This window comes from Entelurus aequoreus, linkage group LG08 (assembly GCF_033978785.1).
Source record: "Entelurus aequoreus isolate RoL-2023_Sb linkage group LG08, RoL_Eaeq_v1.1, whole genome shotgun sequence".
In the NCBI taxonomy this organism is placed as follows: domain Eukaryota; kingdom Metazoa; phylum Chordata; class Actinopteri; order Syngnathiformes; family Syngnathidae; genus Entelurus; species Entelurus aequoreus.
In genome coordinates, this window is record NC_084738.1 from 77,782,559 (window position 1) to 77,805,013 (window position 22,455).

Genomic DNA, 22,455 nt, shown 5'->3' on the forward strand with positions numbered 1-22,455 from the left:
TGGACTCTCACTATTATGTTAGATCCACTATGGACTGGACTCTCACTATTATGTTAGATCCACTATGGATTGGACTCTCACTATTATGTTAGATCCACTATGGACTGGACTCTCACTATTATGTTAGATCCACTATGGACTGGACTCTCACTATTATGTTAGATTCAACATGGACTGGACTCTCACTATTATGTTAGGTCCACTATGGACTGGACTCTCACACTATTATGTTAGATCCACTATGGACTGAACTCGCACTATTATGTTAGATCCACTATGGACTGGACTCTCACTATTATGTTAGATCCACTATGGATTGGACTCTCACTATTATGTTAGATCCACTATGGACTGGACTCTCACTATTATGTTAGATCCACTATGGACTGGACTCTCACTATTATGTTAGATTCAACATGGACTGGACTCTCACTATTATGTTAGATCCACTATGGACTGGACTCTCACACTATTATGTTAGATCCACTATGGACTGAACTCTCACTATTATGTTAGATCCACTATGGACTGGACTCTCACTATTATGTTAGATCCACTATGGACTGGACTCTCACTATTATGTTAGATCCACTATGGACTGGACTCTCACACTATTATGTTAGATCCACTATGGACTGGACTCTCACACTATTATGTTTTATCCACTATGGACTGGACTCTCACACTATTATGTTAGATCCAATATGGACTGGACTCTCACTATTATGTTAGATCCACTATAGACTGGACTCTCACTATTATGTTAGATCCACTATTGACTGGACTCTCACTATTATGTTAGATCCTCTATGGACTGGACTCTCACTATTATGTTAGATCCACTATGGACTGGACTCTCACTATTATGTTAGATCCACTATGGACTGGACTCTCACAATATTATGCTAGATCCACTCAATGTTCATTGCGCCGGTCCAATCCAAGGTTTCTCGTTGTCATCCCATTGGGTTGAGTTTTTCTTGCCCTGATGTGGGATCTGAGCCGAGGATGTCGTTGTGGCTTGTGCGGCCCTTTGAGACACTCGTGATTTAGGGCTATATAAGTAAACATTGATTGATTGATTGAAACCTTGTGCTTGTGTTGGGTCAGTCCAAGTCTTTGGAGGGTCTCTGTCGTCAACTGACCAAAAACTGGTTTTATCACCTCAGAAATATTTCTAAAGTGAGAAATTTGCTGTCAAAATTGGATCTGGAAATGATCATTCACGCGTTCATTTCGTCTCGCATTGACTATTGCAATTCTCTCTTCACTATTTCCAACAAGCCAACGCTAAAGAGACTTAAGACGGTACAAAATGCAGCTGCCAGTCTTTAGACCAGCCCATATCACCCCCATTTGATCCAGTCTTCCTTGGCTTCCCGTTAAATTCCGCATTGAGTTTAAGATTTTAGTCCTGACATTCCGTGCGTTGCATGGTGGGGCCCCTCAGTATATCACTGACTTCAGGCCAGGGTCTTCTAAAGATCCCCAAAACTCCTTTTGAAACCAGTGGAGACCTGGCATTCCAGGCTATAGCTCCCAGACTCTGGAACAACTTGCACCAGTCCCCCCGTGATCTTGACTGTGTTGACACTTTTAAGAAACATTTGAAAACTTTTCTTTTTAGTAAAGCTTTTAGTTAATCCACCTTTTAACTATCATTTTTAATCACCTTTGTATCATTTTTATGATGTTGTTGTTTTCATTGAATTGTTGTTTTACTTGACCTATGTTTTGTACAGCGCTTTGTGATTTTATCTGTGAAAAGCGCCTTATAAATAACATTTACTTACTTACTTACTACAGTTGTAGTCAAAAGTGTACATACACTTGTAAAGAACATAATGTCATGGCTGTCTTGAGTTCCCAATCATTTCTACAACTTTTATTTTTTTGTGATAGGGTGATTGGAGCACATACCTGTTGGTCACAAAAAATAAAAAAATGAAGTTTTTTTTTTTTTAATGAATTTATTAAGGGTCAAAACAGCCCAATTTTAGTTTCATCTGACATCACATGGACAAAGATAAGACCTTCTGGAGGAAAGTTATGTGGTCAGATGAAACAAAAATGGAGCTGTTTGGCCACAATACCCAGCAATATGTTTGGAAAAGAAAAGGTGAGGCCTTTAATCCCAGGAACACCACACCTACCGTCAAGCATGGTGGTGGTAGTATTATGCTCTGGGCCTGTTTTGCTGCCAATGGAACTGGTGCTTTACAGAGAGTAAATGGGACAATGAAAAAGGAGGATTACCTCCAAATTCTTCAGGACAAGCTAAAATCATCAGCCCGGAGGTTGGGTCTTGGGCGCAGTTGGGTGTTCCAACAGGACAATGACCCCCAAACACATGTCAAAAGTGGTAAAGGAATCAGGCTAAAATGAAGGTTTTAGAATGACCTTCCCAAAGTCCTGACTTAAACGTGTGGACAATGCTGAAGAAACAAGTCCATGTCAGAAAAGCAACACATTTAGTTGAACTGCACCAATTTTGTCAAGAGGAGTGGTCAAAAACTCAAGCAGAAGCGTGTGGATGGCTACCTTATTGCGGCGGTATGGCGTAGTGGGTAGAGCAGCCGTGCCAGAAACCTGAGGGTTGCAGGTTCGCTCCCCGCCTCTTGACATCCAAATCGCTGCCGTTGTGTCCTTGGGCAGGACACTTCACCCTCGCCCCCGGTGCCGCTCACACTGGTGAATGAATGATGAATAATGATAAATGGGTTATACTTGTATAGCGCTTTTCTACCTTCAAGGTACTCAAAGCGCTTTGACAGTATTTCCACATTCATCCATTCACACACACATTCACACACTGATGGCGGGAGCTGCCATGCAAGGCGCTAACCAGCAGCCATCAGGAGCAAGGGTGAAGTGTCTTGCCCAAGGACACAGCGGACATGACTAGGATGGTAGAAGGTGGGGAATGAATGATAGGTGAATGATAGGTGGTGGTCGGAGGGGCCGTAGGCGCAAACTGGCAGCCTCGCTCCCGTCAGTCTACCCCAGGGCAGCTGTGGCTACAAATGTAGCTTACCACCACCACCAGGTGTGAATGAATGATGGGTTCCCACTTCTCTGTGAGCGCTTTGAGTATCTAATAATAGAAAAGTGCGATATAAAATCTAATCCATTATTATTATTATTGCAGTGAAACTTGCCAAGGGACATGTAAGCAAATATTAACATTGCTGTATGTATACTTTTGACTTTTGCTCATATTTTCAGTAGAGCCATAATAAATTCATAAAAGAAGCAAACTTCATGAATGTTTTTGTGACCAACAAGTATGTGCTCCAATCACTCTATCACAAAAAAATAAGAGTTGTGGAAATGATTGTAAACTCATGACAGCCATAACATTATGTTCTTTACAAGTGTGTGTAGGGCTGCAACAACTCATCGATTAAATCGATTAAAATCGATTATAAAAATAGTTGCCGATTAATTTAGTCATCGATTCGTTGGATCTATGCTATGCGCATGCGCAGAGGCTTTTAAAAAAAAAAAAAATTACAAAATGTTTTGTTTTTTTTAAAATAAACCTTTATTTATAACCTGCAACATGTACAAACAGCTGAGAAACAATAATCAAAATAAGTATGGTGCCAGTATGCTGTTTTTTTTCAATAAAATACTGGAAAGGATAGAAATGTAGTTTGTCTCTTTTATCCGATTATCAATCGATTAATCGAAGTAATAATCAACAGATTAATCGATTATCAAATTAATCGTTAGTTGCAGCCCTAAGTGTGTGTAAACGTTTGACTACAACTGTATATATAATTTATACACACGTACACATTGGACCCCAGACACATTTTTTCTCTCAACGTGGCCCCCGAGTCAAAATATTTGCCCAGCTCTGGGCTAACGGGGGGGGAAGTTGAAGCTTGACTCATGCTGTGATGTGCTGTAAACCCCAATGTTCTGTTCACCCATAGGAGGCGCTGGTGTTTTCATACGGAACAGGTGGCCTACATACACTTCCACTACATTTGGTGAGGTTCCCATGGCTGCCTGCTTGTTTCTTCTTTACATGTTTGTAGCCGACCCGGTTTCTGTTGCTCGTTCCCATCCTAAGACTTTCCCATGTGGTCCGCTGACCCGTTTTAGTCTGAGGGTACAAAGGTGGTGGTTGTTTGCCATCTTGTGTGGTTTTTTTCGGGACGCACGCTTCATCCATTTGAACAAATCATGCCTTGATCATCTCCCGTGGTTGCTGGTGATGTGGGCTCTCAGTGTGCATGTGTGTTGTGTTCCAGGGGCCCAACATAATTCATCTTCATCCTTAGCCTTTAGCGTCGCTAACCATCACCGCACTGTGGCGCTAACGGCCCAATTAAACGCTTCTCTCACAGGGCAGCGACAACGAGTACGAGGTGGACCCCAACCGCCAGAAGACCCACTCCTTCGTCAACCACTACATCAGCGACCCCACCTACTACAACTCGTGGCGCCGCCAGCAGAAGGGCATATCCAGAGCGCAGGCCTACAGCTACGCCGAGTCCGAGTCGGGCGAGACGGAGCACGGCGCCCCGCCGCCGCTGCCCCCGCTGCCGCCTCTGCCACCCCAGCTCAGCTCGCCCAGCCCCCAGCCCCAGCAGCAGCAGCAGCAGGCCCAGGGACAGCCCCAGGCCCAGCCCCAGGGCCAAGACAGCCTCTTCAGGCCTAAAGGCAGCCGGACTCCTACCCCGTCGCAGCAGAACCCCCCCAGCCAGCACAGCGCCCTCTACAGGCCGCCCAGCAGCCTGGCCCCCGGATCGCGGGCCCCCATCGCTGGCTTCTCCTCTTTTGTGTGAGAATAACGTCCGTCCCCCCTAAAGAAAAATAAGGACTAAGGAAATTTCTGGCTGATCATGTGATTTGCGCTTGGTTTTCATTTCCTGATTTCTCAACAAGACTTTGTGCAACACTTTAGCGTGCAAGTGTGCCACCCGAAGACACCGACACACCCTTTTTGTTGGCATTTTCTATTTGTTTGCATGACTTATTTGCTCCTTATTTTAACGTTTGCACACCTTCAAAGTGGTACTATCTTTGTATGCTGTACAAAAGTCACAAGAATCCTTGAATAGACACATATACCTGTATATAATATATGACATATATTATATTTACAGTATGTAGTGGACTAGTCCACGCACACTCGGCATTAAGGGACTATAAATAGCAACACGGACGGAAAAGTGCTCTGGACGCTACCGCCTGACGCTGCGTCTCGAGCGCGCCTTGACTCTGGACAATACGAGGAAGTGTATATCAACAAAGTCCAAGCGATGCCTTTGACACACTGATCCAGAAGATCGCCGCGGACTTTTACTGGATTTTTTCAACGGCTCTCAAACACCTTCTGGATGTTTCTACAGGTTTTCACGTCGTCCCGTCAGCAAGTAGGGTAGTTTAGCCGCGGGATCGTCGAGACACAAAGGTGCAGTGGTCGTTAATCAAGCTGTATTTCCGTCGTCCATTGCTTTATATATGTGTGTGTGTGTGTGTGTGGTAGCACACTTCCTAAGCTTTATACTTCACTGTGTGTGTGTGTGTGTTTTTTATCGAAATCGTCCTGAAGTAACGCCCACGGAGGCTTAGCCCCGCCCACTCACCGTGTACGACTCGATGGTGTTTGCCTAGTTTGCATTCTTCAAAAGATGTCATCCAATTTTGTTTTTTGATTTCCTTTTCTTACTTTGTGTTCAATTAGAATTTGTTTCCTGTGGGGTGATTGTCATTGTACGCCACAACATGCTAACCGTGCAGAAGAGTGAATATATGATCACAGTACATTTCTGAAATAAATTATTTTTCAATGTTAGCAAGGTCTGCTGCTTACTTGAAAAGACGAGAAAAACTGCACTTTTTTGGAACCAAAATGAGGAGCAAAACGAGCTTAAAAAACAAAATAGAACGCTAAAAGTACTATGCTTTTATGTTAACAACAGCAATGTTACAGTTACCGCATTTTTCGGAGTATAAGTCGCTCTGGAGTATAAGTCGTACCGGCCGAAAATGCATAATAAAGAAGGAATAAAACATATATAAGTCGCACTGGAGTATACTGTAAGTCACATTTTTTGGGGGAAATGTATTTGATAAAAGCCAACACCAAGAATAGACATTTGAAAGGCAATTTAAAATAAATAAAGAATAGTGAACAACAGGCTGAATAAGTGTACGTTATATGAGGCATAAATAACCAACTGAGAACGTGCCTGGTATGTTAACGTAACATATTATGGTAAGAGTCATTCAAATAACTGTAACATATAGAACATGCTATACGTTTACCAAACCATCTGTCACTCCTAATGGCTAAATCCCATGAAATCTTATACGTCTAGTCTCTTACGTGAATGAGCTAAATAATATTATTTGATATTTTACGGTAATGTGTTAATAATTTCACACATAAGTCGCTGCTGAGTATAAGTCGCAACCCCGGCCAAACTATGAAAAAAACTGCGACTTATAGTCCGAAAAATACGGTAGCATTAGTGAAATACCAAACTATATGACACTCAGGTGTCTATACCTGCTAAATTAGCTTTAAAAACCTAGCGTGCTTATGTTAGCAATGCTAACTGTAACATTTTAGGTAGCAAAACATATTACTCTGAGGTGAGTACCTGAAAATATCGTTTAAAAAGATAGCATGCTAACATTAGCAAGCATCAAGTACCAAAATATGACCCAAGAGCATACCTCACCTTCAAAATTAGCTAATAAAAAAAAAAGCTAGCAAGCTAACAGGTACCATTCGTCAAGTAACATTAAAACAATAACACATTTTTTTCATTTTTTTTTGCATTCTAACGTGTAAATAAACACTAGCAAGTCTGTTGTTTACCATACGTACTCTGGCCAGATAGTGTGAAGTAAACAAAAATATGAACAAAATGAGCTTTAAAAATATATAGAATGCTAACAGTACTATGCTATTGTGTTAACAATAATTATTGCAGTTAGCATTAGTAAAACACCAAAATATATGACACTCAAGTGTCTATACCTGCTAAATTAGCCAAAAAAACTAGCACTTTATGTTAGCATGCTAAAATGCTGACTGTAACATGTGTTAGGTAGCAAAACATATTACTCTGAGGTGTGTACCTGAAAATGTCGTTTAAAAAGCTAGCATGCTAACATTAGCAAGCATCAAGTACCAAAATATGACTCAAGAGCATACCTCACCTACAAAATTAGCTAATAAAAAAAAGCTAGCAAGCTAACAGGTACCATTCGTCAAGTAACAGTAAAACAAGAACACATTTTTTAAAAATTTTTATGCATTTTAACTTGTAAATAAACACTAGCAAAAGTCTGTTGTTTACCATACGTATTCTGGCCAGATAGTGTGAAGTAACCAAAAATATGAGCAAAATGAGCTAAAAAATACAAAAATACAACGCTAACAGTACTATGCTATTGTGTTAACAATAATTATTGCAGTTAGCATTAGTGAAACACCAAAATATATGACACTCAAGTGTCTATACCTGCTAAATTAGCCAAAAAAGCTAGCATGTTTATGTTAGCATGCTAAAATGCTACCTGTAACATGTGTTAGGTAGCAAAATATATTACTCTGAGGTGTGTACCTAAAGTTATTGTTTAAAAAGCTAGCATGCTAACATTAACATGCATCAAGTACCAAATCTTAAGAGCATACCTACAAAATTAGCTAATAAAACAAAGCTATCAATCAATCAATCAATCAATGTTTATTTATATAGCCCTAAATCACAAGTGTCTCAAAGGGCTGTACAAGCCACAACGACATCCTCGGTACAGAGCCCACATACGGGCAAGGAAAAACTCACCCCAGTGGGACGTCGGTGAATGACTATGAGAAACCTTGGAGAGGACCGCATATGTGGGTAACCCCCCCCCTCTAGGGGAGACCGAAAGCAACGGATGTCGAGTGGGTCTGACATAACATTGTGAAAGTCCAGTCCACAGTGGATCCAACACATCAGCGGGAGTCCAGTCCACAGCGGGGCCAACAGGAAACCATCCCGAGCGGAGACGGGTCAGCAGCGCAGAGATGTCCCCAACCGATGCACAGGCTAGTGGTCCACCCGGGGTCCCGGCTCTGGACAGCCAGCACTTCATCCATGGCCACCGGACCTATGCAACTCCCCCTCGCAAGGGACAGGGGAGAAGAGGAGAGAAGAAAAGAAACGGCAGATCAACTGGTCTAAAAAAAGGGGGGGTCTATTTAAAGGCTAGATTATACAAATGAGTTTTAAGATGGGACTTAAATGCTTCTACTGAGGTAGCATCTCTAACTGTTACCGGGAGGGCATTCCAGAGTACTGGAGCCCGAATAGAAAACGCTCTATAGCCCGCAGACTTTTTTTTGGCTCTGGGAATCACTAATAAGCCGGAGTTCTTTGAACGCAGATTTCTTGTCGGGACATATGGTACAATACAATCGGCGAGATAGGCTGGAGCTAAACCGTGTAATATTTTATACGTAAGTAGTAAAACCTTAAAGTCGCATCTTAAGTGCACAGGAAGCCAGTGCAAGTGAGCCAGTATAGGCGTAATATGATCAAACTTTCTTGTTTTTGTCAAAAGCCTTGCAGCCGCATTTTGTACCAACTGTAATCTGGCCCCCTGCCTGCGAGAGGCAATGATGAGAGATATAGCAGATTAGTCTCGCTTAACAAGTGGTTGCCTAGCTACTGTAGGACGCAGGGACTAACGTTTATTGATAACTGGCCCTCTTTCTGGGGCAAACCAGGCTTGCTGATGAGAGACGGCCTTCACCCTAACCAGGAAGGCGCCATCATCCTGTCTAGAAACATAGACTACTATTTAAGTCTCACTTGACTGACTACACTAGAGCAAGCCCGGTCACAGGCAATTACAATGTCTGTTAGTCCGGGTGAGGAGTCAGTTAAGCTAGAACTAGCCAGCGCCAGGCTGGATAATCCATGTACGCATAGCAATTCTCTTAGAATAATACACAATTCACATAATGTTTTTTCTGTTGTGTCTGTGTCAGAGGTGGACATGCATTCTACTGAGGTGGCAAATTATGATATGTCCAGTCTATTGCAGCACCAAGCAAACAATCGGAAAATTCCCGTCATATCAATTCCTAGATATGGTCGAAACTATTTAAAGTGCACTACGCATAATAAACGCAACATTGTTAATATTGCCACTACGGATAATCTTAACAAAAACTCGTCAAAACAGCCCAATACCTATAATATGGGCTTTTTAAACATAAGATCATTGTCTCCCAAGGCGTTATTGGTTAATGAGGTCATTAGAGACAACAATCTTAACGTCATTGGTCTTAGCGAAACCTGGCTCAAACCGGACGAATTTTTTGCGCTCAATGAGGCATCTCCTCCTAACTATACGAATGCGCATGTTGCCCGCCCTCTTAAAAGGGGAGGGGGTGTCGCACTAATATACAATGAAAATTTCAACCTTACCCCTAACCTAAATAATAAATATAAATCGTTTGAGGTGCTTACTATGAGGTCTGTCACACCGCTACCTCTCGACCTGGCTGTTATCTACCGCCCCCCTGGGCCCTATTCGGACTTTATCAGTGAATTCTCAGAGTTCGTTGCTGATCTAGTGACGCACGCCGACAATATAATCATAATGGGGGACTTTAATATCCATATGAATACCCCATCGGACCCTCAGTGCGTGGCGCTCCAAACCATAATTGATAGCTGTGGTCTTACACAAATAATACATGAACCCACGCATCGCAACGGTAATACAATAGATCTAGTGCTTGTCAGGGGTGTCACCACCTCCAAAGTTATGATACTTCCATATACTAAAGTAATGTCCGATCATTACCTTATAAAATTTGAAGTTTTGACTCTTTGTCAACAAGTTAATAATAATAATAACTGCTATAGCGGCCGCAACATTAATGCTGCCACAACGATGACTCTTGCTGACCTACTGCCTTCGGTAATAGCACCATTCCCAAATTATGTCGGCTCTATTGATAAACTCACTAACAACTTTGACGATGCCTTGCGCGAAATTATTGATAGTATAGCACCGCTAAAGCAAAAAAGGGCCCCTAAAAGGCGCACCCCATGGTTTACAGAAGAAATTAGAGCTCATAAATTATCATGTAGAAAGCTGGAACGCAAATGGCGCGCGACTAAACTTGAGGTTTTCCATCAAGCATGGAGTGATAGTTTAATAACTTATAAACGCATGCTTACCTTAGCTAAAGCTAAATACTACTCAAATCTCATCCGCCTCAACAAAAACGATCCTAAATTTCTGTTTAGTACAGTAGCATCGCTAACCCAACAAGGGACTCCTCCCAGTAGCTCCACCCACTCGGCAGATGATTTTATGAATTTCTTTAATAAGAAAATTGAACTCATTAGAAAGGAGATTAAAGACAACGCATCCCAGCTACAACTGGGCTCTATTAACACAAATACGACTGTATATACGACGGACACTGCCCTCCAAAATAGTCTCTCTATTTTTGATTAAATAACATTAGAGGAATTATTACAGCGTGTAAGTGGGATAAAACAAACAACATGTTTACTTGACCCGCTTCCTGGGAAACTTATCAAGGAACTGTTTGTATTATTAGGTCCATCAGTGTTAAATATTATAAACTTATCACTTTCCTCCGGCACTGTTCCCCTAGCATTCAAAAAAGCGGTTATTCATCCTCTGCTCAAAAGACCTAACCTCGATCCTGACCTCATGGTAAACTACCGACCGGTCTCCCACCTTCCGTTTATTTCCAAAATTCTCGAAAAAACTGTTGCACAGCAGCTAAATGAACACTTAGTGACTAACAATCTCTGTGAACCTTTTCAATCCGGTTTCAGGGCAAATCACTCTACGGAGACAGCCCTCGCAAAAATGACTAATGATCTATTGCTAACGATGGATTCTGATGCGTCATCTATGTTGCTGCTTCTTGATCTTAGCGCCGCTTTCGATACCGTCGATCATAATATTTTATTAGAGCGTATCAAAACACGTATTGGTATGTCAGACTTAGCCTTGTCTTGGTTTAACTCTTATCTTACTGACAGGATGCAGTGCGTCACCCATAACAATGTGACCTCGGACTATGTCAAGGTAACGTGCGGAGTTCCCCAGGGTTCGGTTCTTGGCCCTGCACTCTTTAGTATTTACATGCTGCCGCTGGGTGACATCATACGCAAGTACGGTGTTAGCTTTCACTGTTATGCTGATGACACTCAACTCTACATGCCCCTAAAGCTGACCAACACGCCGGACTGTAGTCAGCTGGAGGCGTGTCTTAATGAAATTAAACAATGGATGTCCGCTAACTTTTTGCAACTCAACGCTAAGAAAACGGAAATGCTGATTATCGGTCCTGCTAGACACCAACATCTATTTAATAATACCACCTTAACATTTGACAACCAAACAATTAAACAAGGAGACTCGGTAAAGAATCTGGGTATTATCTTCGACCCAACTCTCTCGTTTGAGTCACACATTAAGAGTGTTACTAAAACGGCCTTCTTTCATCTCCGTAATATCGCTAAAATTCGTTCCATCTTGTCCACTAGCGACGCTGAGATCATTATTCATGCGTTCGTTACGTCTCGTCTCGATTACTGTAACGTATTATTTTCGGGCCTCCCTATGTCTAGCATTAAAAGATTACAGTTGGTACAAAATGCGGCTGCAAGGCTTTTGACAAAAACAAGAAAGTTTGATCATATTACGCCTATACTGGCTCACTTGCACTGGCTTCCTGTGCACTTAAGATGCGACTTTAAGGTTTTACTACTTACGTATAAAATATTACACGGTTTAGCTCCAGCCTATCTCGCCGATTGTATTGTACCATATGTCCCGACAAGAAATCTGCGTTCAAAGAACTCCGGCTTATTAGTGATTCCCAGAGCCAAAAAAAAGTCTGCGGGCTATAGAGCGTTTTCTATTCGGGCTCCAGTACTCTGGAATGCCCTCCCGGTAACAGTTAGAGATGCTACCTCAGTAGAAGCATTTAAGTCCCATCTTAAAACTCATTTGTATAATCTAGCCTTTAAATAGACCCCCCCTTTTTTAGACCAGTTGATCTGCCGTTTCTTTTCTTCTCTCCTCTTCTCCCCTGTCCCTTGCGAGGGGGAGTTGCATAGGTCCGGTGGCCATGGATGAAGTGCTGGCTGTCCAGAGCCGGGACCCCGGGTGGACCACTAGCCTGTGCATCGGTTGGGGACATCTCTGCGCTGCTGACCCGTCTCCGCTCGGGATGGTTTCCTGTTGGCCCCGCTGTGGACTGGACTCCCGCTGATGTGTTGGATCCACTGTGGACTGGACTTTCACAATGTTATGTCAGACCCACTCGACATCCGTTGCTTTCGGTCTCCCCTAGAGGGGGGGGGTTACCCACATATGCCGTCCTCTCCAAGGTTTCTCATAGTCATTCACCGACGTCCCACTGGGGTGAGTTTTTCCTTGCCCGTATGTGGGCTCTGTACCGAGGATGTCGTTGTGGCTTGTACAGCCCTTTGAGACACTTGTGATTTAGGGCTATATAAATAAACATTGATTGATTGATTGATTGATTTTAATGCTAGACATAGGGAGGCCCGAAAATAATACGTTACAGTAATCGAGACGAGACGTAACGAACGCATGAATAATGATCTCAGCGTCGCTAGTGGACAAGATGGAACGAATTTTAGCGATATTACGGAGATGAAAGAAGGCCGTTTTAGTAACACTCTTAATGTGTGACTCAAACGAGAGAGTTGGGTCGAAGATAATACCCAGATTCTTTACCGAGTCTCCTTGTTTAATTGTTTGGTTGTCAAATGTTAAGGTGGTATTATTAAATAGATGTTGGTGTCTAGCAGGACCGATAATCAGCATTTCCGTTTTCTTAGCGTTGAGTTGCAAAAAGTTAGCGGACATCCATTGTTTAATTTCATTAAGACACGCCTCCAGCTGACTACAGTCCGGCGTGTTGGTCAGCTTTAGGGGCATGTAGAGTTGAGTGTCATCAGCATAACAGTGAAAGCTAACACCGTACTTGCGTATGATGTCACCCAGCGGCAGCATGTAAATACTAAAGAGTGCAGGGCCAAGAACCGAACCCTGGGGAACTCCGCACGTTACCTTGACATAGTCCGAGGTCACATTGTTATGGGAGACGCACTGCATCCTGTCAGTAAGATAAGAGTTAAACCAAGACAAGGCTAAGTCTGACATACCAATACGTGTTTTGATACGCTCTAATAAAATATTATGATCGACGTATCGAAAGCGGCGCTAAGATCAAGAAGCAGCAACATAGATGACGCATCAGAATCCATCGTTAGCAATAGATCATTAGTCATTTTTGCGAGGGCTGTCTCCGTAGAGTGATTTGCCCTGAAACCGGATTGAAAAGGTTCACAGAGATTGTTAGTCACTAAGTGTTCATTTAGCTGCTGTGCAACAGTTTTTTCGAGAATTTTGGAAATAAACGGAAGGTGGGAGACCGGTCGGTAGTTTACCATGAGGTCAGGATCGAGGTTAGGTCTTTTGAGCAGAGGATGAATAACCGCTTTTTTGAATGCTAGGGGAACAGTGCCGGAGGAAAGTGATAAGTTTATAATATTTAACACTGATGGACCTAATAATACAAACAGTTCCTTGATAAGTTTCCCAGGAAGTGGGTCAAGTAAACATGTTGTTTGTTTTATCCCACTTACACGCTGTAATAATTCCTCTAATGTTATTTCATCAAAAATAGAGAGACTATTTTGGAGGGCAGTGTCCGTCGTATATACAGTCGTATTTGTGTTAATAGAGCCCAGTTGTAGCTGGGATGCGTTGTCTTTAATCTCCTTTCTAATGAGTTCAATTTTCTTATTAAAGAAATTCATAAAATCATCTGCCGAGTGGGTGGAGCTACTGGGAGGAGTCCCTTGTTGGGTTAGCGATGCTACTGTACTAAACAGAAATTTAGGATCGTTTTTGTTGAGGCGGATGAGATTTGAGTAGTATTTAGCTTTAGCTAAGGTAAGCATGCGTTTATAAGTTATTAAACTATCACTCCATGCTTGATGGAAAACCTCAAGTTTAGTCGCGCGCCATTTGCGTTCCAGTTTTCTACATGATAATTTATGAGCTCTAATTTCTTCTGTAAACCATGGGGTGCGCCTTTTAGGGGCCCTTTTTTGCTTTAGCGGTGCTATACTATCCATAATTTCGCGCAAGGCATCGTCAAAGTTGTTAGTGAGTTTATCAATAGAGCCGACATAATTTGGGAATGGTGCTATTACCGAAGGCAGTAGGTCAGCAAGAGTCATCGTTGTGGCAGCATTAATGTTGCGGCCGCTATAGCAGTTATTATTATTATTAGCTTGTTGACAAAGAGTCAAAACTTCAAATTTTATAAGGTAATGATCGGACATTACTTTAGTATATGGAAGTATCATAACTTTGGAGGTGGTGACACCCCTGACAAGCACTAGATCTATTGTATTACCGTTGCGATGCGTGGGTTCATGTATTATTTGTGTAAGACCACAGCTATCAATTATGGTTTGGAGCGCCACGCACTGAGGGTCCGATGGGGTATTCATATGGATATTAAAGTCCCCCATTATGATTATATTGTCGGCGTGCGTCACTAGATCAGCAACGAACTCTGAGAATTCACTGATAAAGTCCGAATAGGGCCCAGGGGGGCGGTAGATAACAGCCAGGTCGAGAGGTAGCGGTGTGACAGACCTCATAGTAAGCACCTCAAACGATTTATATTTATTATTTAGGTTAGGGGTAAGGTTGAAATTTTCATTGTATATTAGTGCGACACCCCCTCCCCTTTTAAGAGGGCGGGCAACATGCGCATTCGTATAGTTAGGAGGAGATGCCTCATTGAGCGCAAAAAATTCGTCCGGTTTGAGCCAGGTTTCGCTAAGACCAATGACGTTAAGATTGTTGTCTCTAATGACCTCATTAACCAATAACGCCTTGGGAGACAATGATCTTATGTTTAAAAAGCCCATATTATAGGTATTGGGCTGTTTTGACGAGTTTTTGTTAAGATTATCCGTAGTGGCAATATTAACAATGTTGCGTTTATTATGCGTAGTGCACTTTAAATAGTTTCGACCATATCTAGGAATTGATATGACGGGAATTTTCCGATTGTTTGCTTGGTGCTGCAATAGACTGGACATATCATAATTTGCCACCTCAGTAGAATGCATGTCCACCTCTGACACAGACACAACAGAAAAAACATTATGTGAATTGTGTATTATTCTAAGAGAATTGCTATGCGTACATGGATTATCCAGCCTGGCGCTGGCTAGTTCTAGCTTAACTGACTCCTCACCCGGACTAACAGACATTGTAATTGCCTGTGACCGGGCTTGCTCTAGTGTAGTCAGTCAAGTGAGACTTAAATAGTAGTCTATGTTTCTAGACAGGATGATGGCGCCTTCCTGGTTAGGGTGAAGGCCGTCTCTCATCAGCAAGCCTGGTTTGCCCCAGAAAGAGGGCCAGTTATCAATAAACGTTAGTCCCTGCGTCCTACAGTAGCTAGCCAACCACTTGTTAAGCGAGACTAATCTGCTATATCTCTCATCATTGCCTCTCGCAGGCAGGGGGCCAGAGACAATTACTCGATGCCTGGACATCTTTCTGGCGAGATCACAAGTCCTGGCTATGTTTCTCTTTGTAATCTCTGACTGTCTCATTCTAGTGTCATTGGAGCCAACGTGTACAACTATATTCGCATAATTAGTGGTGCGATTAGCCTGTCGTACGTGTTTACTAGGCCTGTTGCGAGTTAGCTCCCTAAGATTAGCTTCAATGTCAGGTGCTCTGGCCCCGGGGATACACTTTATTGTGGCTGGTTTGCTAAGCTTTATGTTTCGGGTGATGGAGTCCCCTATAACTAAGGTGTGGTGCCCGGTAGACTGGGGTGTAGGACTAGCTAAAGAGCTAAATCTATTATGCGTCTCAACCGGTACACCGTAGCTTGTAGGCCGCTTAGGACTGCTACAAGCTGGGCTAGTTAGCTCGCTACAGCTAACGCTAGCAGATGTGTCCGCAACATCTAAAGTTACGACATTACTCTGCTCTAACTGGCGGACACGGCCCTCTAGCAGAGCCAACCTCTCCGTGAGTATGGTGCAAGACGCGCAGGAAGCCATTACTCACAGTGTTTTCTGTCACCGAGTGAAGTTCCTGCTGTCCTCAGGGAAGTGGTCGCGGTCTGTAGGAGTAGCTTCTTACTGACCGGCGCTGCCTTTCTCCGCGCTAGCTTAGCAGCTAGCTAGAGATAGAGCGCTACTTAGCTTTTTCGCAACAGCGAACAGACGGCGAGCAGTCACGCACGGTAGCATGCTAACAGGTATCATTCGTCAAGTAACAAAATATTTGACGCTGCAAAACTAGCAAAAAAGCTAGCACGCTAGTATTAGAATGCTAACGGCCGTTTAAATATTGGCCATGGGCTGCAAATGGTTCCCAGGCCGCACTTTGGACACAGTTAGCTTTAGCAAAACAATGTTTTTCCACTGGCAACACTGCAGTGTTTCCCATAAACTGCCAAGATACCTGTGGCGGTGGGGGCGTGGCTATGGGCGTGGTCACCATGACATCTTCGAGTAATTTGCATAATTTACTACAATGATATGATTTTCTCTAAAAAGGGTCAAAAAAATGTATACTTACTAATTAATAATAACAGTTTTGTTTTAAACGTCCATCCATCCATCCATTTTACAATATAATTACAACACTTAATGTACATATTTATATACAGATTTGAACAATAAGTTATTCACTGAAATATATGTATTAATTGTGGTTCTTACAAAAAATATATCTTATAAAAATATAAAAGCTAAAATGTCTCTTAAAACTCTGCCCCTTTAATTAGTGCATACTAAATAATTTAACTTTAGCCTACTACTACAACCATATTATTTACCAGCAACATAAAGTGAAACAGAGGCAGAGGTGTCCTGCCACAGTCAGTAACAAATAAACAGAAAACAGTAGTGGTGGTAGATAGACACAAAGCTTCATCAAACATCTGATCCACTGAACAAAGAGCTCCAAAAATCTTGATCCTACACTTCTCTTTTGTAAAGTAAATCTGAACAGCCTATATGGGCATCTACATCAACTATATGATTTGCCTGAGAAGCTGGACAGGACAAAAAAAAATAAAAATAAGAATAAAAACATTTTAAAAAATTTTGAAAAAATTTAAAAAATAAAAAATAATTTTTGTCGCGGCCTTAATTATTTCGTGGCGGGCCGCAACAAATAAATGAATGTGCGGGAAACACTGCACTGGTTGCATCGAGTACCAAAATATGACATAAGAGCTTACCTACAAAATTAGCTAATACAAAAGCTAGCATGCTAAAAGGTAGAATTTGTCAAGTAACAACAATATTTGACGCTGAGGTGCAAGCCCCTTAGCTTGCTAAATTGCTTCACGTGAAAAACAAGCTAGTTAACTCACGGATGCTAGTAACATGTTAATAAGCGTGAATATCATTGTTCAAGTCTTTTTTAGGGTATGCTTAGGCTAGCATGCGAAAATGCTAAGTGTAACATGTGTTAGGTATATATATACATTACCGTTCAAAAGTTTGGGGTCACATTGAAATGTCCTTATTTTTGAAGGAAAAGCACTGTACTTTTCAATAAAGATAACTTTAAACTAGTCTTAACTTTAAAGAAATACACTCTATACATTGCTAATGTGGTAAATGACTATTCTAGCTGCAAATGTCTGGTTTTTGGTGCAATATCTACATAGGTGTATAGAGGCCCATTTCCAGCAACTATCACTCCAGTGTTCTAATGGTACAATGTGTTTGCTCATTGGCTCAGAAGGCTAATTGATGATTAGAAAACCCTTGTGCAATCATGTTCACACATCTGAAAACACTTTAGCTCGTTACAGAAGCTACAAAACTGACCTTCCTTTGAGCAGATTGAGTTTCTGGAGCATCACATTTGTGGGGTCAATTAAACGCTCAAAATGGCCAGAAAAAGAGAACTTTCATCTGAAACTTGACAGTCTATTCTTGTTCTTAGAAATGAAGGCTATTCCACAAAATTGTTTGGGTGACCCCAAACTTTTGAACGGTAGTGTGTATATATATATATATATATATATATATATATATATATATATATATATATATATATATATATACTTGAACAATGTTATTAATGCGTATTAACATGTTACTAGCATGTTACTACTTGATGCATGCTAATGTGTTAGCATGCATCTGTTAGGTACACACCTCAGAGTAATATATATATATATATATATATATATATATATATATATATATATATATATATATATATATATACACATATATATATATATATATATATATATATATATATATATATATATATATATATATATATATATACACATATATATATATATATATATATATATATATATATATATATATATATATATATATATATGAATATATATATATATACCTAAAAATATTGTTCCAAAAGCTAGCATGCTAACATTAGCATGCATCAAGTAGTAACATGCTAGTAACATGTTAATAAGCATGAATATCATTGTTCAAGTCTTTTTTTAGTATGCTTATGTTAGCATGCTAAAATGCTACGTGTTACATGTGTCAAGTACCAAAATATATTACTCTGAGGTGTGTACCTAAAAATATTGTTCCAAAAGCTAGCATGCTAACATTAGCATTAGCTAACATGCTAGTAACATGTTAATAAGCATGGATATCATTGTTCAAGTCTTTTTTTTAGGGTACATACCGCTTCTTGGCTTTGATAACAGTTAGTTTGAGTGGTATTTGTCGAGTTGGTGTTAGTTTTAACTCAGCGAGTGTGTGTTGATTTTACCTCCGTAATAGTTGTGGCGGGATGGCGGCCATGTTGGAGTAGGCGGGAATGGGTGGTTCTCTACCCCTCGGCGGGGGAGCTACGCCCCTGTCAAACACACACTCACACACACGGTGAGAGACGTGGAAGTAGTACGCACGGCGGACAACAAGCCGCGCTTCCACCGCCGAGAACCAAAGAGGAGAACCGAGGACCGTCCGGGTCCGGCTCGTCCTCGCTGCGCTCTCGTGCGGGCACAAGTTGTGGACTAAACCCCGTGGGACTTCCGGTTCTTTTTTTCGGAGCACAAGTAACGGTAAGAAATCTCTCTTTTTTCAAATGTGCTTCTTGATTATGCTAACTTTGCACTGGTTTTGTAGTTGTAAAGTTAATAACTATTTTTTTGTTGTCTTATTCGAACGCTGCTTGACTCGTTAACGCAACAATGACCACCCGCGACATGACTCACAGCCAATTTTTTTATTTTTTAAATATATATTATCGATATCATTATTGTCCAATATTTACAGATAGTTCACTTTTAGGAAGTTATTTTATTTATTTATTTTTTTCACTTTTAGCATGTCGGAGCGTGGTTCGCGCTAGCTGTGACGTCACGGACGTTGGTACGTTACAAAGTGCACAACAAAGATAAAAAAGGCCCCTTTGTAATTGAAATAATTGCATTTTCATTCAAACTAGCACATTCAACTACTCCTGCTAGTGCTATGACAACAATCACGACTATTAACTTGATGTATGGATATAAGGGAAGTGAATATAGTGCATGTAAAGACAATAGATGTAGTATTGAAGAGGATGTGATTTAATCACAGGCAGATGGAATGGCTGGCTGAGGAACAACACTCCCTGTTGCCTGTTATGTAACTTGGAATGCTCTTTGCACACCAGAACACACACTTTGTGCACCAGAAGCTCACACAGCGTCCCCGTCTTGGATTTCAAACATTTTATTGCTTAGTTCCGAGGTGTTCTCTAATACAGTGGTCACCAACCACCGGTCCGGGGACCAGTACCAGTCCGTGACACATTTGCTACCAGGCCGCACAACAACATTAATTAGTATTAATTCCATCCATCTTCTTCCGCTTATCCGAGGTCGGGTCGCGGGGGCAGCAGCCTAAGCAGGGAAGCCCAGACTTCCCTCTCCCCAGCCACTTCGTCTAGCTCTTCCCGGGGGATCCCGAGGCGTTCCCAGGCCAGCCGGGAGACATAGTCTTCCCAACGTGTCCTGGGTCTTCCCCGTGGCCTCCTACCGGTCGGACGTGCCCTAAACACCTCGTTCGGGAGGCGTTCGGGTGGCATCCTGACCAGATGCCCGAACCACCTCATCTGGCTCCTCTCTCTCTCTAGTATCTAGTATCTCTCTAGTATTAATTATTAATTAATTATTTATATTAATTAATATGGTTTTCTACACCAAAATTCATCTATTTTTTATTCAACTTCTTCTTCTTCTCCAGATTTTGGCGCGCTCTACCTTCCAATTTTTTCATCCGATTCAAACCATTCCAATCGCAGACTTTCCCTTGGCGAATTCCCAAAACTCCCAGATTTCCCTGAATCCCAGGTTTTCCGGAACATATTTCCCATTCAAAATGAATTGGCCATTTTTCATTCCACGTTTTTCAACCCATTCAACATATTCCACTCATCCTGGACATTGAAACCATCATTTTTTTCAAGTTAAAAAAAAAAAATTCCAGTAATTCCCAGAATTCCATTTTTTGACCCTTTTTTCTGGCGACTACTTACACATTTTTCAACCCAATTCAACAGTTCCACCGTCAAAACCTTCCTATTAATCACTACAAAAAACAAAGTTGTTTTTCGAACTGGAAAAAATCCCTGTTTTCCCGAAATTCCAGGAGTTCCTTAATACCATTTCTCAAATAAAAATGTTACTGCTTCAACATTTCTCGACCGATTTGAAAAATCACCAACCATTTCAACTCATTCAGAACATTCACATTTTTTTGCATGTTCCCAAAAATTTCCTCTTATCCCGAAATCCCCACATTTCCATGAAATTCCCATTGAAAAGAATGGGACATTTTTCAAAGTTTCACAACTCCCTCTCAAACCGTTCCAACTTCAAAATATTCACCCTGTTCAAGAATTGTGTGCTCCCTTTCAAAAACTGTAAAAAACTTCTTCTTCCTCTTCTCCAGATTTTGGCACGCTCTACCTTCCACTTTTTTCATCCGATTCAAACCATTCCAATCGCAGGCTTTCCCTTGACGAATTCCCAGAATCCCAGGTTTTCCGGGACATATTTCCCATTCAAAATTAATTGGCCAATTTTCATTCCACATTGTTTAACCCATTCAACATATTCCAGTCATTCTGGACATTGAAACTATAATTTAAAAAAATGTTTTTTAAAAATTCCAGTAATTCCCAGAATTCCAGTTTTTTTCCAACCCTTTTTCGACCCTTTTTCTGGCGACTACTTACACATTTTTCAACCCAATTCAACAGTTCCACCGTCAAAAACCTTCATCTTAATCAGGACAAAAAACAAAGTTGTTTTTCGAACTGGAAAAAATCCCCAATTTTCCCGAAATTCCAGGAGTTCCTTAATACCATTTCTCAATTAAAAATGTTACTGCTTCAACATTTCTCGACCGATTTGAAAAATCACCAACCATTTCAACTCATTCAGAACATTCACATTTTTTTGCATTTTCCCAAAAATTACCTCTTTTCCCGAAATCCCCAAATTTCCATGAAATTCCCATTGAAAAGAATGGGACATTATTCAAAGTTTCACAACTCCCACTCAAACCGTTCCAACTTCAAAATATTCAGCCTGTTCAAGAATTGTGTGCTCCCTTTCAAAAACTGTAAAAAACTTCTTCTTCTTCTCCAGATTTTGGCACGCTCTACCTTCCACTTTTTTCATCCGATTCAAACCATTCCAATCGCAGGCTTTCCCTTGACGAATTCCCAGATTTCCCAGAATCCCAGGTTTTCCGGGACATATTTCCCATTCAAAATTAATTGGCCAATTTTCATTCCACATTTTTCAACCCATTCAACATATTCCAGTCATCCTGGACATTGAAACTATAATTTAAAAAAAATATATTAAAAAATTCCAGTAATTCCCAGAATTCCAGTTTTTTCCAACCCTTTTTTGACCCTTTTTCTGGCGACTACTTCCACATTTTTCAACCCAATTCAACAGTTCCACCGTCAAAACCTTCCTATTAATCACTACAAAAAACAAAGTTGTTTTTCGAACTGGAAAAAATCCCCAATTTTCCCGAAATTCCAGGAGTTCCTTAATACCATTTCTCAATTAAAAATGTTACTGCTTCAACATTTCTCGACCGATTTGAAAAATCACCAACCATTTCAACTCATTCAGAACATTCACATTTTTTTGCATTTTCCCAAAAATTTCCTCTTATCCCGAAATCCCCAAATTTCCATGAAATTCCCATTGAAAAGAATGGGACATTATTCAAAGTTTCACAACTCCCACTCAAACCGTTCCAACTTCAAAATATTCAGCCTGTTCAAGAATTGTGTGCTCCCTTTCAAAAACTGTAAAAAAAAAATCCCGGATTT

At 41.1% G+C, this 22,455-nt stretch overlaps 2 protein-coding genes and 1 pseudogene across 4 annotated transcripts in view; 2 read left to right on the plus strand and 1 right to left on the minus strand.

Moving 5' to 3' along the window:
• Positions 1 to 5,758, plus strand: part of LOC133656314 (protein sidekick-2-like) — a 1,293,862-nt pseudogene extending 1,288,104 nt beyond the window's left edge.
• The window catches only part of LOC133656312 (integumentary mucin C.1-like), a 36,119-nt gene extending 17,007 nt beyond the window's left edge, over positions 1 to 19,112 (minus strand). For 2 of the 3 annotated variants that reach the window (XM_062057339.1, XM_062057338.1), the window contains exons 1-2: positions 18,880 to 19,112; positions 2,542 to 2,688 (exon numbers count right to left, since the gene is read on the minus strand). In XM_062057339.1, the coding sequence (XP_061913323.1) occupies positions 2,542 to 2,688; positions 18,880 to 18,911 (179 nt within the window). In that variant the 5' untranslated portion in view covers positions 18,912 to 19,112. The remainder of the gene's footprint in view (positions 1 to 2,541; positions 2,689 to 18,879) is intronic. The other variant, XM_062057340.1, reaches the window with a different exon arrangement.
• LOC133656311 (cdc42 effector protein 4-like) overlaps positions 18,968 to 22,455 on the plus strand; it is a 59,699-nt gene continuing 56,211 nt past the window's right edge. The window contains exon 1 of the mRNA XM_062057335.1: positions 18,968 to 19,174. The gene's annotated coding sequence lies outside the window, so the exon portion shown is untranslated. The remainder of the gene's footprint in view (positions 19,175 to 22,455) is intronic.